General features: G+C 43.4%; 1 protein-coding gene across 1 annotated transcript in view; it reads right to left on the bottom strand.

The window, feature by feature from the left end:
- Positions 1-27,151, bottom strand: part of RBFOX1 (RNA binding fox-1 homolog 1) — a 2,526,943-nt gene that overhangs the window by 1,859,709 nt on the left and 640,083 nt on the right. Inside the window, 1 exon segment of the mRNA XM_021673515.2 lies at positions 22,824-22,856. Within this exon segment, the coding sequence (XP_021529190.1) occupies positions 22,824-22,856 (33 nt within the window).

The raw sequence follows: 27,151 nt of genomic DNA, 5'->3' as shown, positions 1-27,151 counted from the left end.
CAGGAGCTACATCTCTCTGCAATCATCACAGAGGCCACCTATCTGTCCAGTCTTCGTCCTCTGCCAGGCCCAGGCTCTCTTCTTTTCGGCCATTCTAGAGTGAATTTGTGTCTTTAAACACCACTTGACCACAGGCTGTTGCTTCTGACTTTGTCTTGCCAACACCTGCATCTCTCTCAGGACTTGATCAAAACATTAATTCCTCAGAGACGCCTTCCCCAACCCCAGGATGAAGTGAGATCCCTCTGGCATGCGCTGCCAGGGACCGGTGCATCTCCACACTGGCTCTGGTTACTTGTCATCGGTGTATGAGGACATGTGTTGAGTTTGTGAGTCTTGCATCCTCAGTGCCCAGAAGTGTGTCTGGCACAGAGTGGGTGCTTAATACATCCAAATGAATATCAATCATTCTATTATAAAGGTACATGCATGCATATGTTTATTACAGCACTATTTCACAATAGCAAAGACATAGAATGAAGCCAAATGCCCATCAATGATAGACTGGATAAAGAAAATGTACATATAGACACCATGAAATATTATGCAGCCATAAAACCAAATGAGAGCATGTCTTTTACAGGGACATGGATGGAACTGGAAGCTGTTATTCTCAGCAAACTAATGCAGGAACAGAAAACCAGACAGCACGTGTTCTCACTTATAAGTGGGACCTGAATGATGAGAACACACTGGCCGGGGGAATGACACACACCCGGGGAGAGTGGGGGGAGGGAGAGCATCAGGAAGAATAGCTAATGGATGCTGGGCTTATTACCTAGGTGATGGGTTGATCTGTGCAGCAAACCACAATGACACACGTTTACAAGCCTGCACATCCTGCACATGTAACTCGCAATTTAACACAGCAGTCAAAGAAAAATAAGAGAAAATGCTGAATCAATAAATGATGACATAATGACACTTTATTGAAGGGTGTGTGGTGATCAACATACTAATTGGCCAAATATTGACCAATCTTATTTACTACTCCCAACAAAGAGAGCTGCCCAGCCCAAAGCACAGGGTAAAGAGACCCTCCCAGTGCCTAGGAAGGTTCATAAAGCCGAACTAGTCACCATCCCCAGTGTCTAGATAGGGCTGTGTACATGCTGTTACTTATCCATTCATTCGGGTTTCTTTTAATTCAACAACTATTCGAGTGTTTGCCAACTATGGGTTCAGTGCTGGAGGCTGGAACACAGGACATTATGAGATTTAGACTCTCGGGGAACAATCATGGAATAAAACACTTTTAAGCAATAAATAAAATAATTGTACATTGTGATAAGTCATTAAGAAAAACCCTATCACTACTAAAATACAAAAAATTAGCTGGGCACGGTGGTGTGCACCTGTAGTCCCACCTTGGGAGGCAGAGGTAGGGGAATCGCTTGAACCTGGGAGGCAGAGTTTGCAGTGAGTCAAGATCATACCACTGCACTCCAGCCTGGTGACAGAGTGAGACTCCATCTCAAAAATTTTTTAAGAAGGGTGGCCCACAGGAAGAAGAGGAGCTGGCCAAGTGGGAAGCCAATTAGGGACCACTCCAGGCAGAGGAAACCAACTGTGCAGACGTCCTGGGGCAGGAGAAACTTTGCATACCCCAGTGTCTGAGAAAGTCATGAAGCCGGGGAATGAACAAGTGGAAAGTGGCCTGAGAGGAGGGTGGTGAGGCCAGCAGGAAGAAAGTCTTGCAGGAAGAAAGTCTTGCAGGACCTTGCTCATTCTGGAGAAGTTTTTAATGTGTGTGCATGTGGTGTTTGCTCTGTTGTTCAGAACACTGGAAATCTTCATGCCATCATTTTATATGGTATCCCTCAAATTTTTCTCAGTGACTATGCAAAAAAAAATCTCTCCTAAGAAGATCACAAAGAACTGAGACTTCAAAGAATTCTGGCACAACCATTCAGTTGCTTGGTCTGGCTCCTTGGGTGAACCAGTCCCTTTCCCGGGTCCTACATTTTCACTTCTGTTAAAAAACAGGAGAAAGCAGACCAGGTATAGTAACTCACATCTGTAATCCCAGTACTTTCAGAGGTCAAGGTGGGTGGATCACTTGAGGTCAGGAGTTCAACACCAGCCTGGCCAACATGGTGAAACCCTGTCTCTACTAAAAAAAAAAAATTCAAAAATAATCCAGGCATGTTGGCAGGTGCCTGTAATCCCAGCTACTCAGGAGGCTGAGGCAGGAGAATTGCTTGAATCCTGCAGGTGGAGGCTACACTGAGCTGAGATGACACCACTACATTCCAGCCTGGGCAACATAGCAAGACTCCATCTCACAAAACAAACAAACAAACAAAACAGAAGAGAGGAATACAAGGAAAAAGGAAATTCACCGAAGGGAGGACTACGGTCTTTGGAGCATCTGGAGAAAAATTGCATCGTTTCTAGCTGTTGCACTCACTGGGGTTGCTGTGGTGTCCAGGGTCAGGTATCAGGAACGCTGACTGTGCTGCCATGCATGGGGGACTCCTGAAAACAATGAATCCCTGAGTGGGGTCATCTCTAAAGTCTTCTTAGGACTCCCATTATCCATGACTGTAAGGCAAGTTACTCCTCACCTTTTTCTCCAGGGTACATTTGCCAAACGTCTAGAAACATTTTTGGTTGTCACAGCCTGGGGAGGGGGGATGCTACTGACATGAGTAGAGGCCGAGGATGACAGTAAACATCTGCACTACACAGGACAGCTCCCTATAATAACCAGCTGGCCAAGAATGTCAACAGTGCTGACAGTGAGAATTTGTGGTCCAGGGGAACAAATGGTCATAGGACTGACTGAATCAATGAGTGAACAGATGATTGCTTGTTTGTTTGAGGCAGAGTCTCGCTCTGTTGCCCAGGCTGGCATGCTGTGGTACAATCTTGGCTCACTGCAACCTCTGCCTCCCAGGTTCAAGCAATTCTCCTGCCTCAGCCTCCCAAGTAGCTGGGATTACAGGTGTGTGCCACCATGCCCAGCTAATTTTTGTATTTTTAGTAGAGATGGGGTTTCACAATGTTGGCCAGGTGGGTCTCAAACTCCCGATCTCAGGTGATCCACCAGCTTCAGCCTCCCAAAGTGCTGGGATTACAGGTGTGAGCCATCACACACAGCCAAAGAGATAATTTGAATAATGAGTCATCCTCCAGTTCTGGGCCAGTGGTATTCACTCACATAAGATAACCAAATGTCAGTTATTTCTGTTTTAATTAAAATAGCCGTTGAGAACCTGAATGATCCATGGAGAAATGTCGTCCACAATTTCAGAAGAATTCATCAGCCAAAGTTATTTCCGGCTATTTCTACAGAACTCCTCTTGTGATTATTATTATTTTTTGAGACAGAGTCTCGCTCTGTTGCCAGGATGGGGTGCAGTGGTGCGATCTCAGCTTACTGCAACCTCCGCCTTCTGGGTTCAAGCGAGTCTTTTGCCTCAGCCTCCCTAGTAGCTGGAACTATAGAAGCGCACCACTACGTCCAACTAATTTTTGTATTTTTAGTAGAGATGGGGTTTCACCATGTTGGCCAGAATGGTCTCGATCTCTTTAACTCGTGATCCACCCTTTTTAAAGCCTCACTTTGCTGGGTACTGGGCTAAGCACTTTACATGTATTAATTTATTGAATCCTTATAAACACCCACCATCTCTGTTTTACAGCTGAGGTAAGAGGGATACAGAGACAACAGTTCACTTGTCCAATGTAACTGCACCTGAAACTGGGTGATTTTTGAAGAAAAGAGGTTTAATTGACTCGCAGTTCCACACGCTGTAGACAAAGTAGGGCTGGGAGGCCTCAGGAAGCTTACAATCACAGCAGAAGGCAAAAGGGAAGCAGGCACATTTAATACGGCAGAGCAGGAGGGAGAAAGAATGAAGGGAGAGGTGCTACCCATGTTTAAACAACCAGATCTCATGAGAACTCACTGTCATGAGAACGGTAAAGGGGAAATCCACCTGCATAATCCAATCACCTCCCATCTGGACTCTCCTCCAGCATCGAGGATTACAATTCAACAGGAGATTTGGGTGGAGACACAGAGCCGACCCACATGGAAAAGTTCAGCGCAGGAGCACTTGGCTGCATCAGAGCACCTGGGCCGAAGCAGATGCCCATCAAAGGTTTGTCAACAAACGCCTAAGTAAGAAAATCACTTCCTGCCTCCAAACTTGATGACTAAGTAGCATGTATTTCTTTATTTTGGCATCCATACAAGTCTTCCTGAGAAACATTAGTGCAGAGGAAATTCTGAAAGGGAACATAGAATGGACAACTCCAATCAAGCCAGGGGCCTTCAGATACCATTAGCCATGTACCAAACACTCTACCCATCACTTTGAGGAAAAAAAGGAGATTCTGAAAAAGAGCAAAATGTGTCTGTGAACGCTCTGACTCCATTCCCGAAGCACAGGTTGCAGAAGTCCACATTTCAGCTAACATGCTTTGTGATGCTTTTCTTAACCTTGCAAGTTGCTATTTACTAGCAGCTTCCTTTGGGGGCCTCAGACGGCAGACTGGATGATTTAAGGGGAAAAAACGCAGTTGTATTTGAGGTTTTTTTTTAAAAACCCCTCCAGGAGCCTAACGTGACATTCTGGGTAAGAACACAGCATTATGTTGACGCATATGACATCTCCCTTAATGATGTATGAAATCTCTTTATGGTGGCAGATCACTGAGGAGGCATTGAGAAACCTAGCAGGAAACCTGACACAGCCTGGTAAACTGTGGCTGCCACCCTTATCTTAGAAGTGAGAAAGGTTAAGAAGTCTGGAAGCTTCTCCATTTGGAGAATACTCATCCAGGAGAGACCCAAAGACCACCTGGCCGCAGAGACCAGGCATTACAAAACAGGGTGTCATTTACATGCAAGCTCCAAAGTCATTGGTTCTAAGTTCCCCCACCTCTGGGCCCAAATTAGGTATCCCCACAGCACCACCAGCTCTTTCCTGGAGAGTCCAAAGGGACTCTGGGTACACCAGAAAATGCAAAATGGGAGAAAGATGCTCTAAGCTCGTTCCACACTTTGCCTCCAAGCATCAAAGCCCCTCAGGGAGTCTCTTGGGAACACCTTCTGGACCTTACTTATCATCTACGCCATCTACCCACCATCATAACTGCTTCTTCCTCCACCTGTTAGAACTCCAATTTACAGATCAGGCAACTGTGGCACAGGTAAATTAAGAAACTTGCCTCAGAATCTGATTTATTCAACTCAACTCTAAGATGGAACGAGAGAGCATGAGGATGAGCAATCCATGGGAAAGACTTATGGGCTACACTTGAAAAAGTCATACATCACTCTGCCCACCTTTCATTGGGCAGAACTCAGTCACATGGTCTCATCAACTGTAAGGGAGACTGGGAAATGTAGTCCAGCTATGTAACCCAGTGGGGAGAGAAACAAGGATTTTGGTGAACTCAGAGCTGTCTCTACCACAGGTGCCAGGCAAAGCCCTGGAGAGCTTAAATTAGTCTAGGAAGCCAGACTCGAAAGCACACTTTCATTTTGTAATCACCTGCCTTATCCACTCCAGGTTACAAGGAAAAAAAAGAAAAAAAGCTCTCAAATATCTCACTGGACAAGACTCTGCTGGGGAGGCATGAAGGGGAAAGTTACCTATGGGTAGTTATGTGGGATGCTCTTAAATGTAAAATTGAGGTATTGTTTACTGACAACTTGCTATGTGCCAGGCACTGTGACCCATGATGTAATTAATAGCTGCTCTCATTGAATCCTCACCCTGATAACATTAGGTAGTGACAGCGATTATTTGCATCTTTCAGATGAGAAGTTGAAATGCTGAGAGGCGGTACAAGAAGACATGAGGGAACCAGAAATTGCATCCAGGTCAATGGGCCCTTACACTGCAGGTGCTTACCTCAGTGGCTTTTACTGATCTATCCTCATTTCTTCCCATCAGAAAGATAATATGCTGTCCCTGAAGGCAGAAATATCAGGATTCCTACCTTCTCATCCTGTTATTTAAACCACAGCATTAGCTCACTGGGAAAAGAAACCATTTTCATAAAATATTCAGAATGTGGAGTATAAAAAAAAACCCAATCTAGTCACAGGAATGTTGCTAATCAGAGTGACTTTAAAAAAAATCACTGCTTAGCTGCTTTTAAGTCTTGTGTTCTACTCAGAGCAAGCAAGAAAGGGTTGTTAGCTGAAGACACCATGCTTATCAGACAGAGCCTCAAACATGCTCTCAGCCCTGGGCAAACAGCCTTCAAAATTCAAAAGTAGAGAGACATGTGTGATCAAATTCCTGACTCGAAACAATTAGCAGAGTCCAATGTTGGGACTGTGGGTGTTTGCTACCCATATCTGGGACTGCAGGTTCCTCTGAGACAGTTTACTTGCCAATATGGTAAGATGGAATGTTAAGAGATGAATAGTTATGAGGCAGTTACCAAGTAGCTTTGTTTCATACTTGGAGAATTTCAGAAAAAGCATTATCAGGGACAGGATTGTATTTTTGTTGTTATTGTTTATTTGTTTGTTTTCTCTTTTGGGGTAAGAGAGATGTTTCTAATTATAACACACATATATTTTAAAAACATATCTGAAATACAAATGTTTTAAAATCAACATGTACATTTAATGTTATATTGCTTTTGTTCTACATCCTTTCCTCCTGTAAAACTTAATTATTATTAAAGTGAAGCTGAGATTTATAACCCCTGATATCTAAGAATGGAGAGAATATAACATACAGTACTATACAATACATGATTCAAGTACCCACTTCTCTCACCCTGTGCCAATAAACTGGCTGTTTGTACAGGCTTTGAACAGGAGATCCTGAGGGCAGGGTCTGGATTATTTAATTTAAAAACACAAACCAAACTAAAGACAAGAAAATGCCAACAACAACATTCCTTTAAAAAAGAATAGATTGCATTTTAAATATTCATTTAAATATGCAGTAACACACTACTATGCATTTTTGTCTGTTTTCTCTTTGATGATATTTCATTTGTAGACTCTCTATGGCTTACAAAAATATACCCAGAGTCCACATCTCCAAAGCATGAGATTTTTCACATTCTCTAATTTGCAGTAATGTATTTGTGTCAAATTCCGTCTTCCAGCCGCCCAGGGACAAAAGTTTCACGTGGTGCCTCTGCTGCAGAAACTAACATTTCAGTCCAGCCAGGCACCATGGGAGCCTGAGGAGTAGGGTATGAGCTTGGCTACTGTGAGAGTGTCTCCTCCAATGTTGAACCCCTAGTCTCACTCTTGTTGTGGATGGGGTTTCACCACAAATCATGAGCTCTCCAGGTCTGCTCAGTACCTGTGGTAGAGACAGCTCTGAGTTCACCAAAACTTGTTTGTTTCTCTCCCTTGGGTACACAGCTCGACTACATTTCCCAAGATCCCTAGCAGTTTATGAGACCATGTGACTGAGTTCTGGCCAATGGGAGGTGGGCAGAAGTAATATATGACTTTTCCAGGTGTTGTCCATAAATCTTTCCCATGAATTGCTCTTCCACAGACTTTCTTGTTCCATCTTTGAGTTGAATGAAGCCAACTCTAAGGCAAGTTACTTAAGGTAATTGGGCCTCAGTTGCCCAATCTGTAAAACTGGAGTTAAAAATTCACTTCTACCTCTGGAATAGCTACCAGGAACAGTAAACAAAGTGAAAAACAAGGCGGTAGAGCTTAGTGGTTACCTTCACAGTGTGTGGAAGCAGAATAACTGAATTCAAAGGTTGGCTTTGTAGTCATGACTTTCGATAATTTACTTAATCTCTCTGAACCTAGTTCTTATTCTCCAAAATGTAAATAACTAATACTGATCTGATAGGAATGTGGTGGGGAATAATTGAGATTAAGTATGTAAAATGCTTAGAACATAATAAGCCTGGCACCTAGGGAGTGCTAAATAAGTCTTAGCTGCTACTATTACTGCTGCTACCACTGCTATTAAAATAATTATTATTATTTTAGTATCTTAAATGTGCTTAGGAGAGTGCCTGGTGCATAAGGTAAGTATTTATAAATGTTAACAATCATTATTACTTTCTGCAAAATACATTTAACACTAGAATCTACCAGAATTAAGTGAAATAGTGGGTATGAAGTCTTACTATATATAGTACCTAGCACTGGGGGAAAAAAATTTTGCATTTAGTAACCCCTGATCCTTTTTTAAAATAACTTTTTTGAGATGGAGTCTCCCTCTGTCACCCAGGCTAGAGTGCAGTGGTGCAATCTTGACTCACTTCAGCCTCTGACTCCCAGGTTCAAGTGATCGTCCCACATCAGCCTCCCAAGTAGCTGGGATTACAATCATGTGACACCACACCCAGCTAATTTTTGTATTTTTGGTAGAGACAGTGTTTCATCATGTTGGCCAGGTTGATCTCAAACCCCTGACCTCAAGTGATCCACCTGCCTCAGCCTCCCAAAGTGCTGGGATTACAGGTGTGAGCCACCACACCTAGACCCCTGATCCTCTTAAATGTCACATGTGCTGCATTGTAAAAGAAGAAGTCATGGGTCAAGACCAGGAACTGGGCAGAGATGACATCATTACCACAAGGTGGTAGAGACCAAGTGAATACATGCAACAAAATCAAACATCATTTGCGATTGAATTCATCCAGTTCTAGGCTTTCACCCAACTAGAATCATAAGACGGTTCAGGGCCAAGATGGACAGGATTCTTCCCTGGGGATCCAAGATTCTGCAAGGGTCCCTAGATAGAGCACAGTGAGACCATGAACTTGGATAGGAGAAAAATAAAACTTAAATTCCACTGGTCTCTAACAAATCTAGCATTCCCTTTAATTATAAAGACAAGCCGCAACATTCCAGTAGTATTACCAGTACCTGTGACTTTGACACCAAAAGAAATCACAGATATTTTACTCACATTACATTATAATTGTCACAGATACCTCAAAATATCATAATGCTTATCGCTACTTCCAAATTACGGTAATTACTAGACTTGCTTGTTTAACGTGTTAATAAAGAAAGCAAAGATTTGACTAAATCACGTTTTATTTAATAAGCGTATTTCAATATAAATAGTTTCCTTTGTGATTCTAAGTGTTTTGTATTATGTATTTGAAATCTTTATTCTGCAAAGAGGCCCGTAGTTCTCCCCAGATGTCCAAGAGGGTCATGAAACAGTAGAGGTTAAGGGACCTCAGTCTAACGGTCTGCAGAAAATCCTCAATTCCATATACGTGCAGAAACCAGGTCCAGAGTCCAGACACCTGTCAACTAAAGTGTCTTTAACTCTGGGAGGTCTTTAACCTCCTGCACCCTCTGATAATGCATCTTCAAAAAAGAGCTACTATTCTTCCCAAATCTTTCATAGGATTATTATGGGATTCAAATAGGATGAAGAAAGTGAATCTGCTGGCTGAAAGTAACAGATTCTGCACAAACTTGACCATCATTCATTTCATCTGTTGGAGACTTCATAGATCCTTGTCCTTTGTGGCAATTCTCTAACTGCTGCCCCCAGCCCTTTCTACCACAATGCTACCAAAGGAAATCTGTCAAGAACCTTGTTGCCCCCAGCCCTTTCTACTACGACTCTACCAAAGGAAATCTGTCAAGAACCTTGGGAGGCCAAAAACCAGTGGAGGCACTGGAGTCAGATTGTGGGGTGAATCCTGGCTGTACCTCTTACTAACTGTGCGATCACTGACCAATACTTGTAGCCCTCCGAGACTCCACTTCCTCTTGTTTAGAACGGAAAGAATGACAATGTAATGACATGAATGGAACAAAGTGCATAACAGAGTGTCCAGCAAGCAGGAGTCAGTGAAGATCAGAACTGAGATGAGAATAGAGTGCTGGCCATCATCACTGTCACGGGCATCACTGGCACACCGTGGCAGGCAATTAATTCCCATGGACTATCCATGTGCTCTTCACCTTCTCAGGCCTCTTGTCACAGGTGCCCTGGGATACGTTCTAGCTGGTGGACTGTGAGTAGAAGGGATGTGTGCCATCTCTGTGCTAAGGCAATGAAAGCTCAACGGAGAGTCCCCATTTCCTTTCTTCTCCCTCCAGAGTGATAGTGGAGATGTGCATTGACCCAGAGAAGCCACAAAAGAGAAGTATCCTGTATTGGTAGGTCCACAGATGGAGAGAGCCACCCTAGAGAGTCAGCTAGCTCTCATCAGGGATAGCATGGGTGAGAAATAAGTCTCTGTTGGGAAGACCATAGAGATTTCAAGGTTAACTTGTTACTTAGTGTAGCTTAGCCTCTCCTGACTAATATATGAATTAAGAAAATGGGTCAGGCATGGTGGCTCACGGCTGTAATCCCAGCACTTTGGGAGGCCAAAACAGGTGGATCACCTGAGGTCAGAAGTTTAAGACCAGCCTGGCCAACATGGTAAAACCCTATCTCTACTAAAAATACAAAAATTAGCCAGGTGTGGTGGTGCACGCCTGTAATCCCAGTTACTCAAGAGCCTGAGGCAAATGAATCATGTGAACCTGGGAGGCAGAGGTTGCAGTGAGCCGAGATCTCACCTCTGTACTCTCCAGCCTGAGCGACAGAACAATACTCTGTCTCCAAATAAAAAACAAAAAAAGAAAGAAAAAAGAAAAGAAGCAGATAACACCCTCAAATTATACCAGTGGCTAGACAGCCCATGAGACGTGCCTAGAATTCAGGACCTTCCTCTAGGACAAAAGCAAACAACCCATTTGCAAGATCTGGAAAGAACCTAGTCCAAAGGTGATCCAAGGAGCTTCTCCCTCCAGCTTCCACTTACCATCCGAAACCTCTGCTGTCCCAGCACAGCATTTGCTCATTGGAACTCAGGAAGCCTTCTCGAGATACTGCATTTGTAGCCCTCCCCCATCAGCTAAACCACTAACATGCTGTTTCCGTACAGCATTCTCTCCCCTTCTCCGCAAAGGTGCAAGCAGCTCTGAGCATCACAAGGAGCTCCCGATATCTACTCAATATCTACTTGGCTACTGAGCTGTAAGGAGGAGGCTGTAGGACCAGAATTCTTGCCTGTGCTGCCGCTGAAGACAATACCGGGGCAAAGTAGAAAATGTAACTAACACATTTCAAATTAACATGTAAAACGCGTCAGATGTTTGAGTATTAATTAATACTTTTGCAAACTAATTACATTAGAATGACAAGGCCACGAAGACACTAAAAGAGTTTACTAATTTTGTTCCCCTCCTCCTATTTTAAATGGCTGCATGGATTACCACTTTATTCAATTTTTCGTTTTTTTGATTTACCAGAAACGATCTAAACACCATACCATTTCACAGCTATCATCATTTATTCATAGCTCAATAGAGGAAGCCGGAATAGCAATAACTCTTTCTTTTCACCCCCCTAATTGTCATTCTGGTGAGATAAGTGGGATATCAGCCCCAAGTCAAGCTACATTAGTGCCGGGAATCAGGCACAGTCACGAAGTTTCTCCAAAGTGTGTTAGCATCATTTATCATAAGAAGTTTGTGTTGAGCAATGTAGACTTTAACCCAAGGGGGTTTTCAAGCCTGCATCCCCCATCTTTGTTGGACAGCTGGTTCAGAAGGCAAATTGCACAGAATCAAATATTAACTTTGTCTACTAGCCATACGGCCTTGGGTGCGTCCCCTAAACTCTTCTGAGCCTTGTTTTCTCATCTGCTAAATGCAGTCTATATTAATACTCATTTTCCTAAGTTCACTGGAAGGAATAAAAGAGGTAATTTACATACAGTCTTTGTTCAGTGTCCAGCATACAGTGAGCATTAATAAATGTTGGCTGTTCTCACTGCTGTCCCTGGAACCACCACCACCATCACTGTTATCATTATCATCAGCATGATCAAGAGTCACCTTCACGGCCCTTCATCCACATGTCCAGCTGATTTTCCAGGTCTTCCCTCTTGCCCTACCCCTTTATCCATACACACAGTTGATCCAAAGCAATCTCCTTGCTGTTTATCGAACTTGCTTTCAGATTACTAAAATATGTCATGGAGTGTGGTGTCTGTATATGGTCTCCAACGCCTCTTACTGATTCTAGAGCAAGAATGAGGTAGGAGTTAGGACTCAACTCTGGAGGCGGAGCTCAGACACCGGACCAAACTGAGGACTAGCTAAAACACAGATGGGGCAGAAGCAGCTTTCCATAAGACACGCCCACCAGTGTGCCCTGTCAGTTTACCATCACCATGGCAACACCCAGGCGTTACTGCCCTTTCCATGGCAACAACCCGAGGACCCAGAAGTTACTACCCTATTTCTAAACATTTCTGCATAATCCACTCCTTAATTTGCATGTAATTAAAAGTGGCTCTAAATATGACGGCACAACTGCCTGAGCTGCTACTCCGGGCACACACTCTTCAGGGTAGCCCTGCTTGGGAAGGAGAGGTCCCTCTGCTGCTGCTGTACTCTGACGCTTCAATAAAACCTGCTGTTTAACACCACTGCTTGCCCTTGAACTATTTCCTGGGCAAAGCCGAGAACCCTCTTGGGCTAAGGCCCAATTTTGAGGCTCGTTTGCCCTGCATCCAGTGCCTGTGGGTAAATGAGAAAGGAAGACCCATCTCATCTGAAGCTAGGCTTCCTGGGAGAGCTGAACATCCGCCTCTAGGCACTCACTCTCCCCCTTGAATCCACTTCTTTTACAGCTTAGCTAAATGCATCTGTTCACCAATCAGTGTATTTTCATAGATCACAGGCTCCTTAAGAGGAAAAAAGTGCTTCATTCATTTTAAGTTACCAGGGTCTAAAAGAGTGGCTATCACACATTAGTTGTTCCTTAAAGCTCTCTGAATAAATGCATGACCCCTCGAAAGAAGTCCATCTGCTAATCAATACGTAGTTTGCTTCATTCTAGAACCACCGAGCCCAGCCTGGGGAGCAGCCAGCATCTCTCTTCCCTTCCCCTGAACAGAATCAGTACTTCTTTTATTCTCTTAGGAGGGAGCACAGGACCCTACATGGATCTCCTCCTTCTTATCTGAACATTTATAAAACTTTGCCTTTGGCTTGGGGTTTCTACAATCAACCAATTTAACTCCCCACATTCTAGACTGATTCTGAACATCCTAGCATTTCCCTTTAACCGTTGCATCTTCAAGCCTTCCCCCATATCCTCCATGAAAGCCCCACCACTGTGGCTGAGTCCGTCTCTCCTTTTGCCATTGACGAAACATGGTGAATCCTCGGAATTATGCAATATTACAGACTATGACAGGCTGGAGCCTCTGCTGTTCTGTCTAATTTGGTGCACAAAGTCTGAGAGCTGGAGTGAAGTATGAGCCCGGGAGCACATCTTTTGATCTCAAACAGTCAGAAGGTTGGAATGTATAATGCTATGGAAATAAATGGTGTCAAAACTGTAGGAAATAATATATGGTTCTGGGAATGGGTTTTGAGATCACAAAGCACTCAAAAAATCTTAAAACAGGCAGTCAACGAGGCGGCTGGTTGAGCTGTAGCAGGGGATGCCTTGGAAGATGAGATAATTTAGATGAGGAGAGATGCGATTTTTCTCCCCAGGGTTAAAAGACTGAGTCTTTGCCTCTAAGAGACTGGAGGTGACTCCTGACTTCACTTTCCCAGCACCCCAGCTAGTTTGAGGGTCTAACAGTCTTGGGTGTCTCAATTTCCCTCCTGTTACATTTGTGACTCATTTAATTAACCATGCTAAGCCTCAGTTTGCTCATCTGTAAAATAGAAAAAAATGACAGTACTCACTTCATAGGGTTATTGTGAGGATAAAATCACATAAGATGAGGTGTGCAGAATGACTTGCAGAGTGCTTGGGTGGCGCAGACTCAGGGCTAATTAAAAGTTAGCTTTCTTCTCATTTGGTTGTTTTTATTCATTAACACCCACTGCAATGTAAAAATGGTAGGATCCTTCTAATTCATTCCCCAAACCTCACAGCAACAGAAACCCAGTTTTAAAAGAAGAAGCAGATAAATTTTACAAGTGCTCACTTTTCCAGAGACCCTTAATCAATTGTTACAGAGCAGGATGCTTCTGAAAGACTCTTAGGACTGATGCTTCCATGCAGTTCAGAGGCTAGGAAATGGTTCTAGTTGATACTTCCGCTATTTCCTATTGCAGCTTAGAATGAGTCACCAAGTACACTAACAAAAGTAACCACTACAAAAACTAGCATGCATTACCTAGAAATAGAAATTCCATTTGACCCAGCAATCCCATTACTGGGTATATATCCAAAGGATTATAAATCATTCTACTATAAGGACACATGCACACGAATGTTCATTGCAGCACAGTTTACAATAGCAAAGACCTGGAACCAACCCAAATGCCCATCGATGATAGACTGGACAGGAAAAATGTGGCACATATACACCATGGAATGTTATGCAGCCATCAAAAACGATGAGTTCGCGTCCTTTGTAGGGACATGGATGAACCTAGAAACCATCATTCTCAGCAAACTGACACAAGAACATAAAATCAAACACCACATGTTCTCACTCATAGACGGGTGTTGAACAATGGGAACACATGGACACAGGGAGGGGAGCACTATATACTGGGGTCTGTTGGGGAGGAGTGGGGGTGACAGCGGGTGGTGGGGAGTTGGGGAGAAATGCCACATATAGGTGAAGGGGAGGAAGGCAGCAAATCACACTGCCACATATGCACCTATGCAACAATCTTGCATGTTTTTCACATGTACCCCAAAACCTAAAATACAATAAATAAATAAATAAATAAATAAATAAAGTGTGGTCATAAAGATAAATGAGAAACTGCTTCAAAGTAATGTGAAAATTATTTTATAGAATAAAATTGAAGTTAATATTAAAAAAAAACTAGCATGCATTATAGACTACTTATGCACCAAATAATATGCTGATTGCCTTCTGTAAGCTTACAGCATGCCTTTCAACTTCCCAGAATAAGCCATAAGGTTCTTTCTTTAATTGTCCTCATGCTATGGAGCAGACAAACAAGGTAAACAAAGGTTAATTCATTTGCCCGAGTTTCACCACTCATTGGGATTAGAGATAAAAAAACAACAGTCATGCTATTCCTAGTGGGAAAAGCCCAGGTGTTGCAGTCAGACAAACCTGGTTCAGACATGGGTCCCACTATTCTCAGGTACGTCTGGCCAACCTACATCATGTCTCTGCATCTCAGTTTCTTTGTTACATGGAGACATTCACACTCATTTCAAAGACTGCTGTAAAGATAATGCAGTGCTTGGGACTCCGTACACATACAGCACATGATGGCTGCAATTACCAACGCCTCTGGTGCTGTTGCTCTGCAAAGGTTCTTGCTCACCTCCCCGCTAAGTGCTTCCAGATGTGAGTTTTCTGGTTAATCAGCCTCTCACCAGCATCTCATATCAGCTGTTTCTTCTCTCTGCTAATTTTTTCCCTCTAACCTCCAATTCTACCTCTATTCTCCATTCATTCATTCATGTATTTATTTATGGGAGACAGGGCCTTGCTCTGTCACCCAGGCTGAGGTCCAGTGGTATAATCATAGCTCACTGCAGCCTCGAACTCCTGGGTCCCAAGTGATCCTCCCATCTCAGCCTCCTGAGCAGTCAGGATTACAGGTGTGCACCATAATGCCCGGCTAACTTTTAAATTTTTCTGTAGAGAGAGAGTCTTGCTACAATGCCCAGGCTGGTCTCAAACTCCCGGCTCAAGTGATTCTCCTGGTTCCACCTCCCCAAGAGCTGGGATTACAGGCATGAGCTGCTGTGCCCAGTTGCTCTCCTTATTCTCAGCACGTATATTTCCCTCTGCTATTCGCTGGGAAAATGAAGGCTACCAGGCATAACCTCTTTCAATTTCTCTTTCTTCTCCTTCAAAATTTATCCACATTTACTCTCCATGGTTTTTTCCTTCAGTGTCACAGAGGAAAAAAAATGTTTCCTGTCAGTTCAATCAGTACCACAGCTCTCTGCTGCTAGACAGTGATGAGCAAAACACAACACCCTCAGGAACACTCAGATCACCTTTCAATGGGTAAATCCCTGTCTGTGCTCTAATCCCCACCATCGCATCCTCTGAGGCCCGTTCTCCAAGCCTACTGTATACCCAAGCCTCTGCCATCTTCAAAATTTCTTCCCAAATTCTGTCTTTCCTAAAAGCCAGAGGACAATGGATCCCTTGGATCACACTGGCAGCTTTCAACAGCTGGGCTCTAGTGTGGCCCATGTGTCTCCTCCTTCCATTTACTCCTAAGCCATCCATGATGGAAGGGCTGTTGTTGAGGACCTTAATGATTGCATGATTGCCAAACTCAATGCAATGGCTCCTGACCCTACTTTCTGGAGCCCTTTGAATTATCCAACACCCCTACCTCTCTCTTGTAACCATCCTACTCTTTGATTTCCATGAGGCTACCTGGACTTGGTTCTTCTGTGTCCCTTCTGATTGTGTCATCCTTCTCCACTGTTTTCACACTTACTTTTCACTTACTTTTCTGAGCAGGCAACTTTTATCCCCATCTCTGCCTTTTCTCATGCTCTTGACTTTTCTTTATCTGATGACAACCTAACCCATCCTTTCGAAGCTCCAGTCTGCATACTGGAGAAGCCTCTATAAATGTCCCTACTCTATCCAGTCTCATTTTTGTTTGAACTGAGATCCAGAACTTACCAAATATGGAGGGAACCTTATGGGGACAGGTTTGCTCTAATGAGAACCTCAGTCCTCATGAGCCAAGTGGTACTACAGCATTTATTCTATAATGCTATATTGAACCATCAGTTTTTTGAGGGTATAACAGTGTGTCAATTTTCTACATGTATTCCCTGGCCAAGTATTGTGCCTAGACTGCATAATAGACTGTCACTTAAATGTTCAAGAAATTACAAAACACCAATCATATCTCCAGCTGAGAATTCTGGGCCCTTAAGACCACATGATTTTTTAGAGTTCTTTGCATATTCTTCAGTGCTGGCTTCAAGGACGGAGATGACTATCAAAGCATGATTGGGCAAAATTAGGCAAGGCCAAGAGTGCTCACTGGAAAGTACTGCTGATCCTCAAGTGGATCTTGCCCTTGCCGGGAGAGGAGGGCCATTAACTCCAAGGTGAATTAAGTCATAGGAGTGAAGTTCTGTCTGGTTAGCGTGGGATACAGCCATGATGCAAAGGTAGCACGGCAAGCTTTCAAAACCGTGAGTCTCATTGTTTAACTTAATATAAATATAAGTGAAAGGGGGTTTGTATGGAAGCAAAATACTAATTGCTGAACATCTACTGTATGCCAGGCTCTGTCTTAAGCATTGCTTTTTTGTTGTTGTTGTTTTTTTAAGACAGGGTCTAGCTCTGTCTCCCAGGCTGGAGTGCAGTTGTGCCATCTTGCCTCAGTTTCCACCTCCTGGGCTCAAGCAACCCTCCCACCTCAGCCTCCTGAGTAGCTGGGACTACAGGCACATGCTCCCATACCTAGCAATTTTTTATTTTTTATTTTTTTGGGTAGGGATGTGGTTTTCCTTCTTATGTTGCCCAGAGTGATCTCGCACTCCTGGGCTCACATGATCCTCCTGCCTTGGCCTCCCAAAGTGCTGGGATTACAAGTGTGAGCCACCACACCCAGCCAGGCATTGCATATTGATTATATCATTTGAAGCACGTTACTTCACCATTCCCATTTTGCAGAGAAGACTTGCTTGGCAGTTAGGCGACTTGACTACAATCACTTAACTCAAAAGCTATGGACCCATCATTCACACCTCATCTACAAGACTCCAAAGCTCATGCTCTCTTGATGAAACAGCTGAATTGACCCTCGTTAAATATGCTAGATTCTCAGATGGCGCAGGACGGCCAGGACTGATCTTCTGTTCACAGCCTAGGCAGCTCAGCCCCTTTCTCAAATGCACTGGTGTCTCTTCAAGTGGTTGAGAATATTTTTAATGGGCTCTGCAGCCCCCCCATTTATTTTCCTCAGAACCAGGCTTGGAAGACAGGAGACATAAATGATTCCTAGGCCTAGGATAAAGTTTCCTTTTGGAAGGAAGAAAAAAATGGTAGGAGGGAGCGTCTACCTACATTCTCCCAAGGCCACTGAGTTTGCTATCTGTGTAGTCTGCCATTGCAATTATTTGGGATAGCAAAACTGTAATATCAATCAATCTCGGTTCGATTGCTTTGCCATGAAATAAAAGCAGGCCAATTTATCAACATCGAGGCCCTCCACTGAGTTTACATTGCCATTAAACTATCAACAGGAAATCATTAAGGTGAGGCAAGAAACCAAGTGGTAAGTGAAATGATGTTTTTTTCCTTCAAACATCCTCATCTGCAAGCTCCTTTGTTTGGCTGTTAGCATAGCAAACGTGGGGCTGGGTCTCAGATCTCTGTGTTAACATACAGTTGGTGGTGGAGAGAGCTCAGACATGGACATTTGCAATCCGATGGCTGTGCCCAGGTAACTTGGTTCTCTCTCAGCAGGGCAAGCTGTGTGACAATAAATAGGGGGGAAATGTGTATGCATTTGCACGATAAAACAGGCTTAATGATTCTGAAGGGGAAGGACTCCACGAGACGTACAGTAGCAACTTCCGAACAAAATGGAACTATGCAGGGCCAATTAATGTGCAAATACGTGTGTGCTGAACTTGCATTCCATTCATCATGTGGACATGGAAATTGGGCCATTTATCTGGTATATTATGTATGTGACATCTTAGTTTGGTTCTTAAAGGCTGCTTGGGGACAAAGGGCCAGGTGCTTTGCGGCTAGCAGCGGGAATTTCAGATAAATTCTTCAGCTGTCATAAACATTGCTGGGCAGAATTTGGTCAGAAGATAAAGCTCTTTCCTCCACAGGGTTTTTTTAACATTTCTCAATAGCTCATGTGCCATCTTATTAAAACTGTGTGTGGTGCAGGGAGGGGTGGCATATGCCATGAAAATTTATTGGCACAAACAGCTTGCTGTCATGTTTTCAAAGTCCAGATTTAGCAAACGTTATTCACATATTCAGTGTCAATCTGCAGAGAGAAAGGGAACTGGCAAAGCCACTCATTCTCACTGATTCTGTGGGTTTGTAATTCTTTTTGTCTCCTTTTAACCAATGTCTCCTCCACAGGTGGGGTTTGTTCCTCTTAAATTACAACTGTTTGTCTCTGCTTAGGGGTGAAAAAAAGAAAGTCATTTGAAAAGGAAAAGGACCTCACAGAAACACTTCCCAAGAGCCACTATTATTTACCTAACAGAACATGCCATGAATATGGATCACACATTAAATAATGGTGATCGCTTGCTTTGATGAATTGCCATTAGAAATTCAATTAATAAAAGGTTACCTCCCTGCCGTCGTGAAAAAAAAAATATGATTGGGCTGAAGCAGTGTTAATTCAGCCTTAGAAATGACAGTTGGGAGGAAAAGAAAGATTAAACAAAATGGTTCCATCCGGGAAATGGGAGCCTGGAACAAAAAAAGAATGAAGGAAAGAAGAAAGACTATGTCTGATCAAAAGTGTTTCTGTACATTAAGCATCCCTACACTTCCTAATTACCGTCATCCCACTTCCCCTGCCCTGATCAACTGACCATTGCCCCCACCCCATCATCCTGGTTGATACTTTGTCTTTTCTCTTTCTCTTTTCTTCTTGCCAAGGTGGCTTCTTGGCATACAAATTACATCCTATAAGGTGCACATGTCTTAAGGGTAGAGCTCTATCAGTTTTATATGTGATGGTTACCTCTGTAAATACATCAAGAGGACAGTGTTGACACTCCCATTAGGCCCCTTTCTGCCCCTACCCAGCCAGCTTCTCCCAAGGTAACCATTATTGCTACTTTTATCATCAGAGATGAATGCTATCTGTGTATCTGGGTGGTTTTATACACACACACACACACATACATATATAATATTACATGTCCATAATATTCCATGTCCACATCTCTTTTATCAGAGATGAATTCTGTGTATTTATATATATATAATATATAATATGTGTCTGTAAATATACATATATAAAATCGTAGATGATACATTCTTTTGTTCTGATATTTCTCCTATAACATTGTATCATACAGGTTGTCTCACATATCTGTAGATTCTATTTTTTGATTGCTGTACCATATTTCATTGCATGAATACAACACTATCTATTATTCTGTTAACAGCCATTTGGTTTGTTTGCAGCGTTTGGCTCTGATAAATAGAACCTTTATGGGAATCCTTGCAAGTGTTGTTTTGGTGCACTTAAGCACTCGTTTCTCTTGGGCATACAAGTAGAAGAGGAATGTTGGATTATTAAACATTATTCCACCAATGTGGAAAGACCTCCTTTTATCAATTGGTAAAACGGGGATAAGAAATACCTTGTGAAGCTGAAAAGGCGCAACATGTGTGAAGGTGTTTTCTTCTTGGTTGATTGTTTTAAACTGCCAAATAGGACAGAGATGTAAGAATTTGACCCAGCAATCCCATTACTGGGTATATACCCAAAGAACTATAAATCCTTCTACTATAAAGACACATGCACATGTATGTTCATAGCAGCCCTGTGTACAATAGCAAAGATCTGGAACCAACCCAAATGCCCATCCATGACAGACTAGACAAAATGTGGCACATATACACCATGGAATACCATGCAGCCATAAAAAACGATGAGTTTGTGTCCTTTGTAGGGACTTGGATGAATCTGGAAACCATCATTCTCAGCAAACTGACACAAGAACAGAAAGCCAAACACCGTATGTTCTCACTCATAGGTGGGTGTTGAATAACGAGAACACATGGACTCAGGGAGAGGAGCATCACACACTGGGGGCGGTTGGGGGGGGGCTAGGGGAGGTACAGCGGAGGGGGAGGGATAACATGGGGAGAAATGGCAGATACAGTATGCACCTAAAGTAAAATAAATTTTAAAAAAAAGAATGTGTCTGGGGTAAGGAAGAAAGACAAAAGATCATAGGAAACACATGGCTGTCTGGGCTGCTGACCACAGATAAACAGGACATACTCAGGTAGGCTCTAGAAAGCGGAATCAGCTCTTTATGACTGGCAGAGCTACCATTCACTCAACACCCACTGCTTACCAGGCCATAATCTGGTTGGTTTACATGGCATGGCACTTTGTACCCTGACAGACATGGTTATGAACTCCAGCTCTATTCCTCATTAGTTGAATGATGCTAGGAAAGTTACTCAGCCCTTCTTAAGACTCGGTTTACTCTTCTGTAAAATGGGGGTCATCTCAGCTATACATCACAAAATGTTTGTGAGGATTTTATATAATGATGCATGTAGAGCATTTATAACTAAATGGTGCATGAGAGGTGCTAAATACATAGAAACTGGTATTCCCATGACAGCAAACCACCAGAGGAAACACTGCGATTGCCATTTTAAAGCTCTCAGCAGCATCATGGGATGCCTATTGTGACTCCCACTCCAAAACAGAGGAAACCAAATTTGTGTTGTTTAATAACTCACTTGAATGACTGGTCACAAGATCATGGGGACACAGGTGACAGTGGAGGCTGCTCATCTCTGCCCTATCCTTGTGTTTCTCAAATCCCTGCCTCACTAGGCGTCTGAAAGCACTCACACTATGAACGCATCATAGCTCCTGGAAAACCTCGGCACACCAAGTTACTCTATCCGAGGATGCAGACGCTTTAACTGGAATGGATACTTGTGAATACAGATCTCCCCTATGTGTTTGCAGAAACCAGTGAGAATCTACCTCCATAAGCTTTATTCTATTTCACCCTGCTAACCACCATGTGATAGATCAAAGGGAGATATAAGGATCCCCATGGTACATCCGAGGAAAGCGAATCGCCACAGTTAACTCATTTATACCTGAGGTTGCACTTTTTTCAATTTGAAAAATCAGACCCTGGTGATGACCTTGAGCAGAATACAGATAACTGCCACATGCTTAGCGTTCCAATAATGGAACACTGGGCGTAATTATGATGATACACAACATCACACAGAGCCCAGGGCTCCCAGGACCTGGGTTGAGGTTCTTTGCCTTACCCACACAGTGGCTTGGGAGTGATAGTGACCAGTTCTATAATGGCGGGCATATTTTGCAGAAGCCCATTACCTTACAACAGGCACAATTTCCAATGGGTGGTCACCTTGCTGGTGACTTCTGACTAGTTTCATTTTTCATTCTTTACCTATGTTGTCAGCATCCACCACAGTTCCTTTCATGCCTTGGAGACTGAGTAGGAAAAGAAAAACAGTCTGGGTGCAGTGGCTCATACCTGTCATCTGAGGTGGGCAGATCACTTGAGGCCAGGAGTTCGAGACTAGCTTGGTCGACATGGTAAAACCCCCACTCTCTATTAAAAATACAAAAATTAGCCAAGCGTGGTGGTGCATGCCTGTAATCCCAGCTATTCGGGAAGCTGAGGCAGGAAAATCATATGAATGTGGGGGGCGGAGGTTGCAGTGAGTCAAGATGGCACCACTGCACTCCAGCCTGGGCCACAGAGTGAGACTGCATCTCAATAATAAAATGAAAAGGAGAGGAAAAAATACAAAGAAAAAGCAAAAAAGAAGGAATGGGTAAACATAACAGAGACAGTGGAGGCCTTACTGGTAGAACCAGGGTTTTGTCTGAGCTGGGCTAGAATTGAGATATATTTATCGAGAAACAGATGCGGAAGTCACCATGCACCATTTTTACCACGCACACTCCACAAAGAGCAGTGCAGTGACCTGGTCACCCCAAAACCCAGCAGCACAGAAACCACTCAACCGAAAATATACCATCCAAGCCAACAGGAAATCGAACACAGAGAAATCACTGCTAGAGTGCTCATCGCATTCCATCACGAAAGAAACCCACATCGAACTCTCTTCCAAAGGGACAGAAAAACCACATTTCCTACCTCGACTTTGCCTGTAGCCTGACTTGCCGAAACCTGCAAGTTAAAGGAAACAAAGACATTAGTATTGATTCAACAAGAAGGTAATTGGATTAATTGTCTTTTTAAAGGAACTGGCATCAATAATTTGTTATGACCCGAGGGGACAAGGCTGTAACACACACCACACACACTCACACACACACGCCTTTTCTCCCAGCAAGCACAGCAACCAGATTTGTTTATCCAGTCCTGCTAATAAGGTGAATAGGATAATTAATATTTTCAGCATATTATAACAGTCTTGCCAGGAAAAAAAAAAAAGTGGGGAGGGCTGTGAGCAATGCCTGTGTACTGATAATGCTTAAATGAACACTGAAAAAAAAAAAGGCATTGAAGACATTTTAAATTTTTTTTCCCCTTAAAGTTTCAAGTCACTGTTATGAGAAACACCAAGTAAAAACAACAGCAGCAGCTTTATGCTTGCAAAACTCCTCCAAATATTGTGAAATAAAGAGTTGTGCCAGGAACGGAGCCAAGTCGTTTTCGTATTTTATCTCATTTAACCCCTAGAATAACTTTTATGCCCATCTTCATAAATGAAAATACTGGGGTTTGGACAAGTTAGGTAACTTTTCCAAAGTCGGGATGTTATTAAGCAGAGGAAATTAGATTTAAACCCAATGGAAAGTCAGGTAGATGTTCAGGCTTCTACCTACAAGCCTACTCTATGTCAAAGGATTTGGTGTAGACACCATCCACTATTGTTCATCTATGCCTAGAAAGGGTCTCCTACCTAGAGATCACATCTTTTTCTCTGTGTAGTAACTCGTAAGGAGCTTTCTACCCTGCAACTTCCCTAATACCTGAATGACTTGGCCAACCTCAAACATAGTTTCCTACCCGACTGAGCTACGTCCCCAAAATTCCTATACTGAAGCCCTAACCCCCAGTATGATTATATTTGGAGACTGGGCCTTTGGAAAGTAATTAACTTTAGATGATGTCATGCGGGTGGGCCCTCGTGATGAGATTTGTACCCACAGAAGATGAGACAGCAGACTGGGCGTGGTGGCTGATGCCTGTAATTCTAGCACTTTGGGAGGCCAAGGCAGGTGGATCACTTGAGGTCAGGAGTTAGAGACCAGTCTGGCCAACATGGTGAAACCCGGTCTCTACTAAAATTACAAAAAAAATTAGCCACATGTGGTGGTGCACATCTGTAATCCCAGCTACTTGGGAGGCTGAGGCAGAAGAATTGCTTGAACCTGGGAGGCGGAGGTTGCAGTGAATCGAGATTATGCCCCTGTACTCCAGCCTGGGCAAAAACAGGGAAACTCCATCTCAAATAAAGAAGAAAAACAGTGAAGGAGAAATAGCAGAGAACTTCCTTCCCACAAGCTCCCCGTCACACCGCTCTCTTTTTCTCTCACTCTCTCTCTCTCTCCACCTGCACACAGGAAAGGCCAAGTGAAAACAAAGCAAGAAGGCAGCCACCTACAACCTAACGAGAGTGGCTTCTCCAGATACCAACTCTGCTGGTACCTTCACCTTGAATTCTCAGACTCCAGAGCTATGAAAAATACGGTCCTTTTGGTTAAGCCACAATCCACGGTGTTTTCTTACGGCAGCCCACGCCGACGAAGACACAGACCAATACCAGCTCACAGAAGTGAATCCAACAAAGGCCTTAAGAATGAATGACTTCTTGAGTTAGCTGACCAGCCCTTGCATCTCCCACCAGCCTGGCTTTGGCACCACCTCTCCCACACTCACTCCCAAGGCATCAGACAAGGGGGGCTGAGGCAGAGCTCACTGTCCACAGAGCAGCTTTCATGCACCATTAGCCCCTAAATGGGAGACCAGACTTAAGGCTGACCTCGGCCGAGAGAGTCCATGAGCTGCAGCTGAAGCCTTGGCAAGCCATGAATCCGGTGCCTGGTCATGGGGAAACTCAAGGTGTGATGGATGCCAGAGGGTGGAACCTTCCCTCCCCTCCCTCTCTGCTGGAGCCCGTTCAGGACTGTGAAATTAGCTGATTTCGTGGCCATGACCACATCCCTAAAGCACAAGCACAGCAGATCCGTGGGCTACATAACCTCACGTGAATGTGTGTATTTCTCTGCTGAAAACCAACAGGAGTACGTCGGGGAAATAGGATATTCAACAGCTATAAGCCTTGGGCAGAACTACTCTCTCTGCTTCACTGAGCTCCATGGGCAACACAGTTTTCAGCCGACTAATGTCCCCCAGTTCATAATTTTAGTGTTTCCTAACTTTATGTCATTTACATCATCAAGGCCCATTTTATTCCCCCCTTTTAGAGGGAAGCCACTTCTTGCATCAGGCTTAGGGAAATACAAACACTAAGAGGCATACACATAGCTGTCCATCATAGATTGTTCTGACAGCAATACATTTTTTTAAAAAAGTCTAATGGCTAGAGTACAGGGTTTGAATACTCAACTGCCTACAGAGGATGAGACAACAGGGAGTGGCAGGGCCTATGGGGTAACTAACGATTGCCTACTCTACCTAAAGCCCTTTGCATTTCAGTTTTTAACAGGCAAAACATGATTCTAGCCAAACAAAACACATACATGGTCTGAATGTGGCTGTTCGACTTCCAGTATCCGATCTTTTAAGCCAAGTCAACTACGGATCCATCCATATTATAAACTATGATACAGTATGAGGAAGATTCTTATAATCTGACATTAAAAACTCTACAACCTATATTATTAATGAAAAACAAGAGATGCAGAAAAGTGTATATAAGATGATAATAAATAACTCAGGTGTGTATACATCATACATCTCTCCTTTACCACACACACCATGGACATATATCTGAAAAAGGTATCAGAGGATGTACACCAAACTGACAAAAGGTTTACCTCTGAGGAAACTAAAACCTGACTAGGACCCAAAGGATGAAGAAAAGTCATGGGGAACTTTCTCTTTTCCTGGATTGTTTAAGACGTTTACATTGATAATGTACCCAATTTGTAAAATTAAACATATGTTTAAACCAGGATAAAAAAATAAAGCTTCATACTGCTTTAGCCATTAATAAGATACCTTGTCTTTGCTGCTGTGAATAGTGCTGTGACTGTGTCCTTTGCAGGGGCATGGATGGAGCTGGAGGCCACTATCCTTGGAAAACTAACACAGGATCAGTAAACCAAACATTGCAATCCTCACTTAGAAGTGGGAGCTATATGATGAGAACACATGGACACATGGGAACAAGACACACTGGGGCCTTCTGCAGGGTGGAAGGTGGGAGGAGGGAGAGGATCAGAAAAAATAATTAATGTGTACCAGGCGTAATACCTGGGGGATGAAATCATCTGTACAACAAACCCCTACGACACAAATTGACTCCTATGTAACAAACCTGCAGTATGTACCTCTGAAATTAAAAGTTAAAAGAAATTCATGAACAAATTGAAAAACCAAAAAGAGGCCTTGTGGAAATGTTGGCTATTTTTTTTTTCTTATTGAAGAGGAGATCAAAAAGAACTCTCTCAACGATTCACATCTGGGGGCAAAGCAGAAAGTAAGGCACGTAGTGATACAATAGGGAATGGTGGGGCTTATGGCCAACTAGAGGTAAACTATACTGCATTAATAATTTTACCCGTTGGCTAAATATATGAAACAAGGGGTAAATTTTCCTGAGGCCCCTGCAAGTAGCTAGAACCCTCTCCATACTGCATCCAGAGTAAATTTCATAGTCAAAATTATGTTAGATTCAGAGATGCATTTCTAAGGCACATAGTATTCACGAATGTGTACCCACAGACCTCAGGCTGTGTCACCACCCAGTGTGCGTGGAGTGTGTGTTGGGCAAGCCAGACTGGACTGCAGAGGCCGGTTGGAGGATGGAGGGCTCTTTAAGGGTTGCTGATGCAAGCTCCAGCCAAGGGCTTTTATGAAGCCAGCAGCAGTCATCAGAGTGTCTGCAGTGGGGGGCTGATATGATTAGAGCCGTGTTTGAGGCGGGCCATTCTGTGGACCAGCGCAGGGTGCAAAAGGGACGTGGGAAACTTCCAGCAGGATGCTCTTGAAAGCTTTGTTCCAGCGATTTCCCATCCCTTTAATCATTTCCCTTCCTCTCCTTCAGTTTCTCTGCATGCGTTTGAAATCGCAAAGGCCGACATTAAGGGTTTCCTCGTCGCTTGTGCTAGGAACTCGGTGGATGTGATTCCTTTTCAACTGAGGTTGGAAACATAAAAAGCCTTTCCTGAGGCCACATCAGGGACTTTCAGGAGCCAGGTCTGAACCCAGGTCGAACTCCAAAGCTGTCTTTGAGACCCAGGCAGGGACTCTGCCACATGATGGAGACC

Source organism: Aotus nancymaae, unplaced genomic scaffold (genome assembly GCF_030222135.1).
Source record: "Aotus nancymaae isolate 86718 unplaced genomic scaffold, 86718_ANA_hifiasm-v0.15.2.pri h1tg000049l, whole genome shotgun sequence".
NCBI lineage: Eukaryota > Metazoa > Chordata > Mammalia > Primates > Aotidae > Aotus > Aotus nancymaae.
Note: the sequence above shows the minus strand (reverse complement) of the source record. Positions and strands in the feature narration are given on the sequence as shown.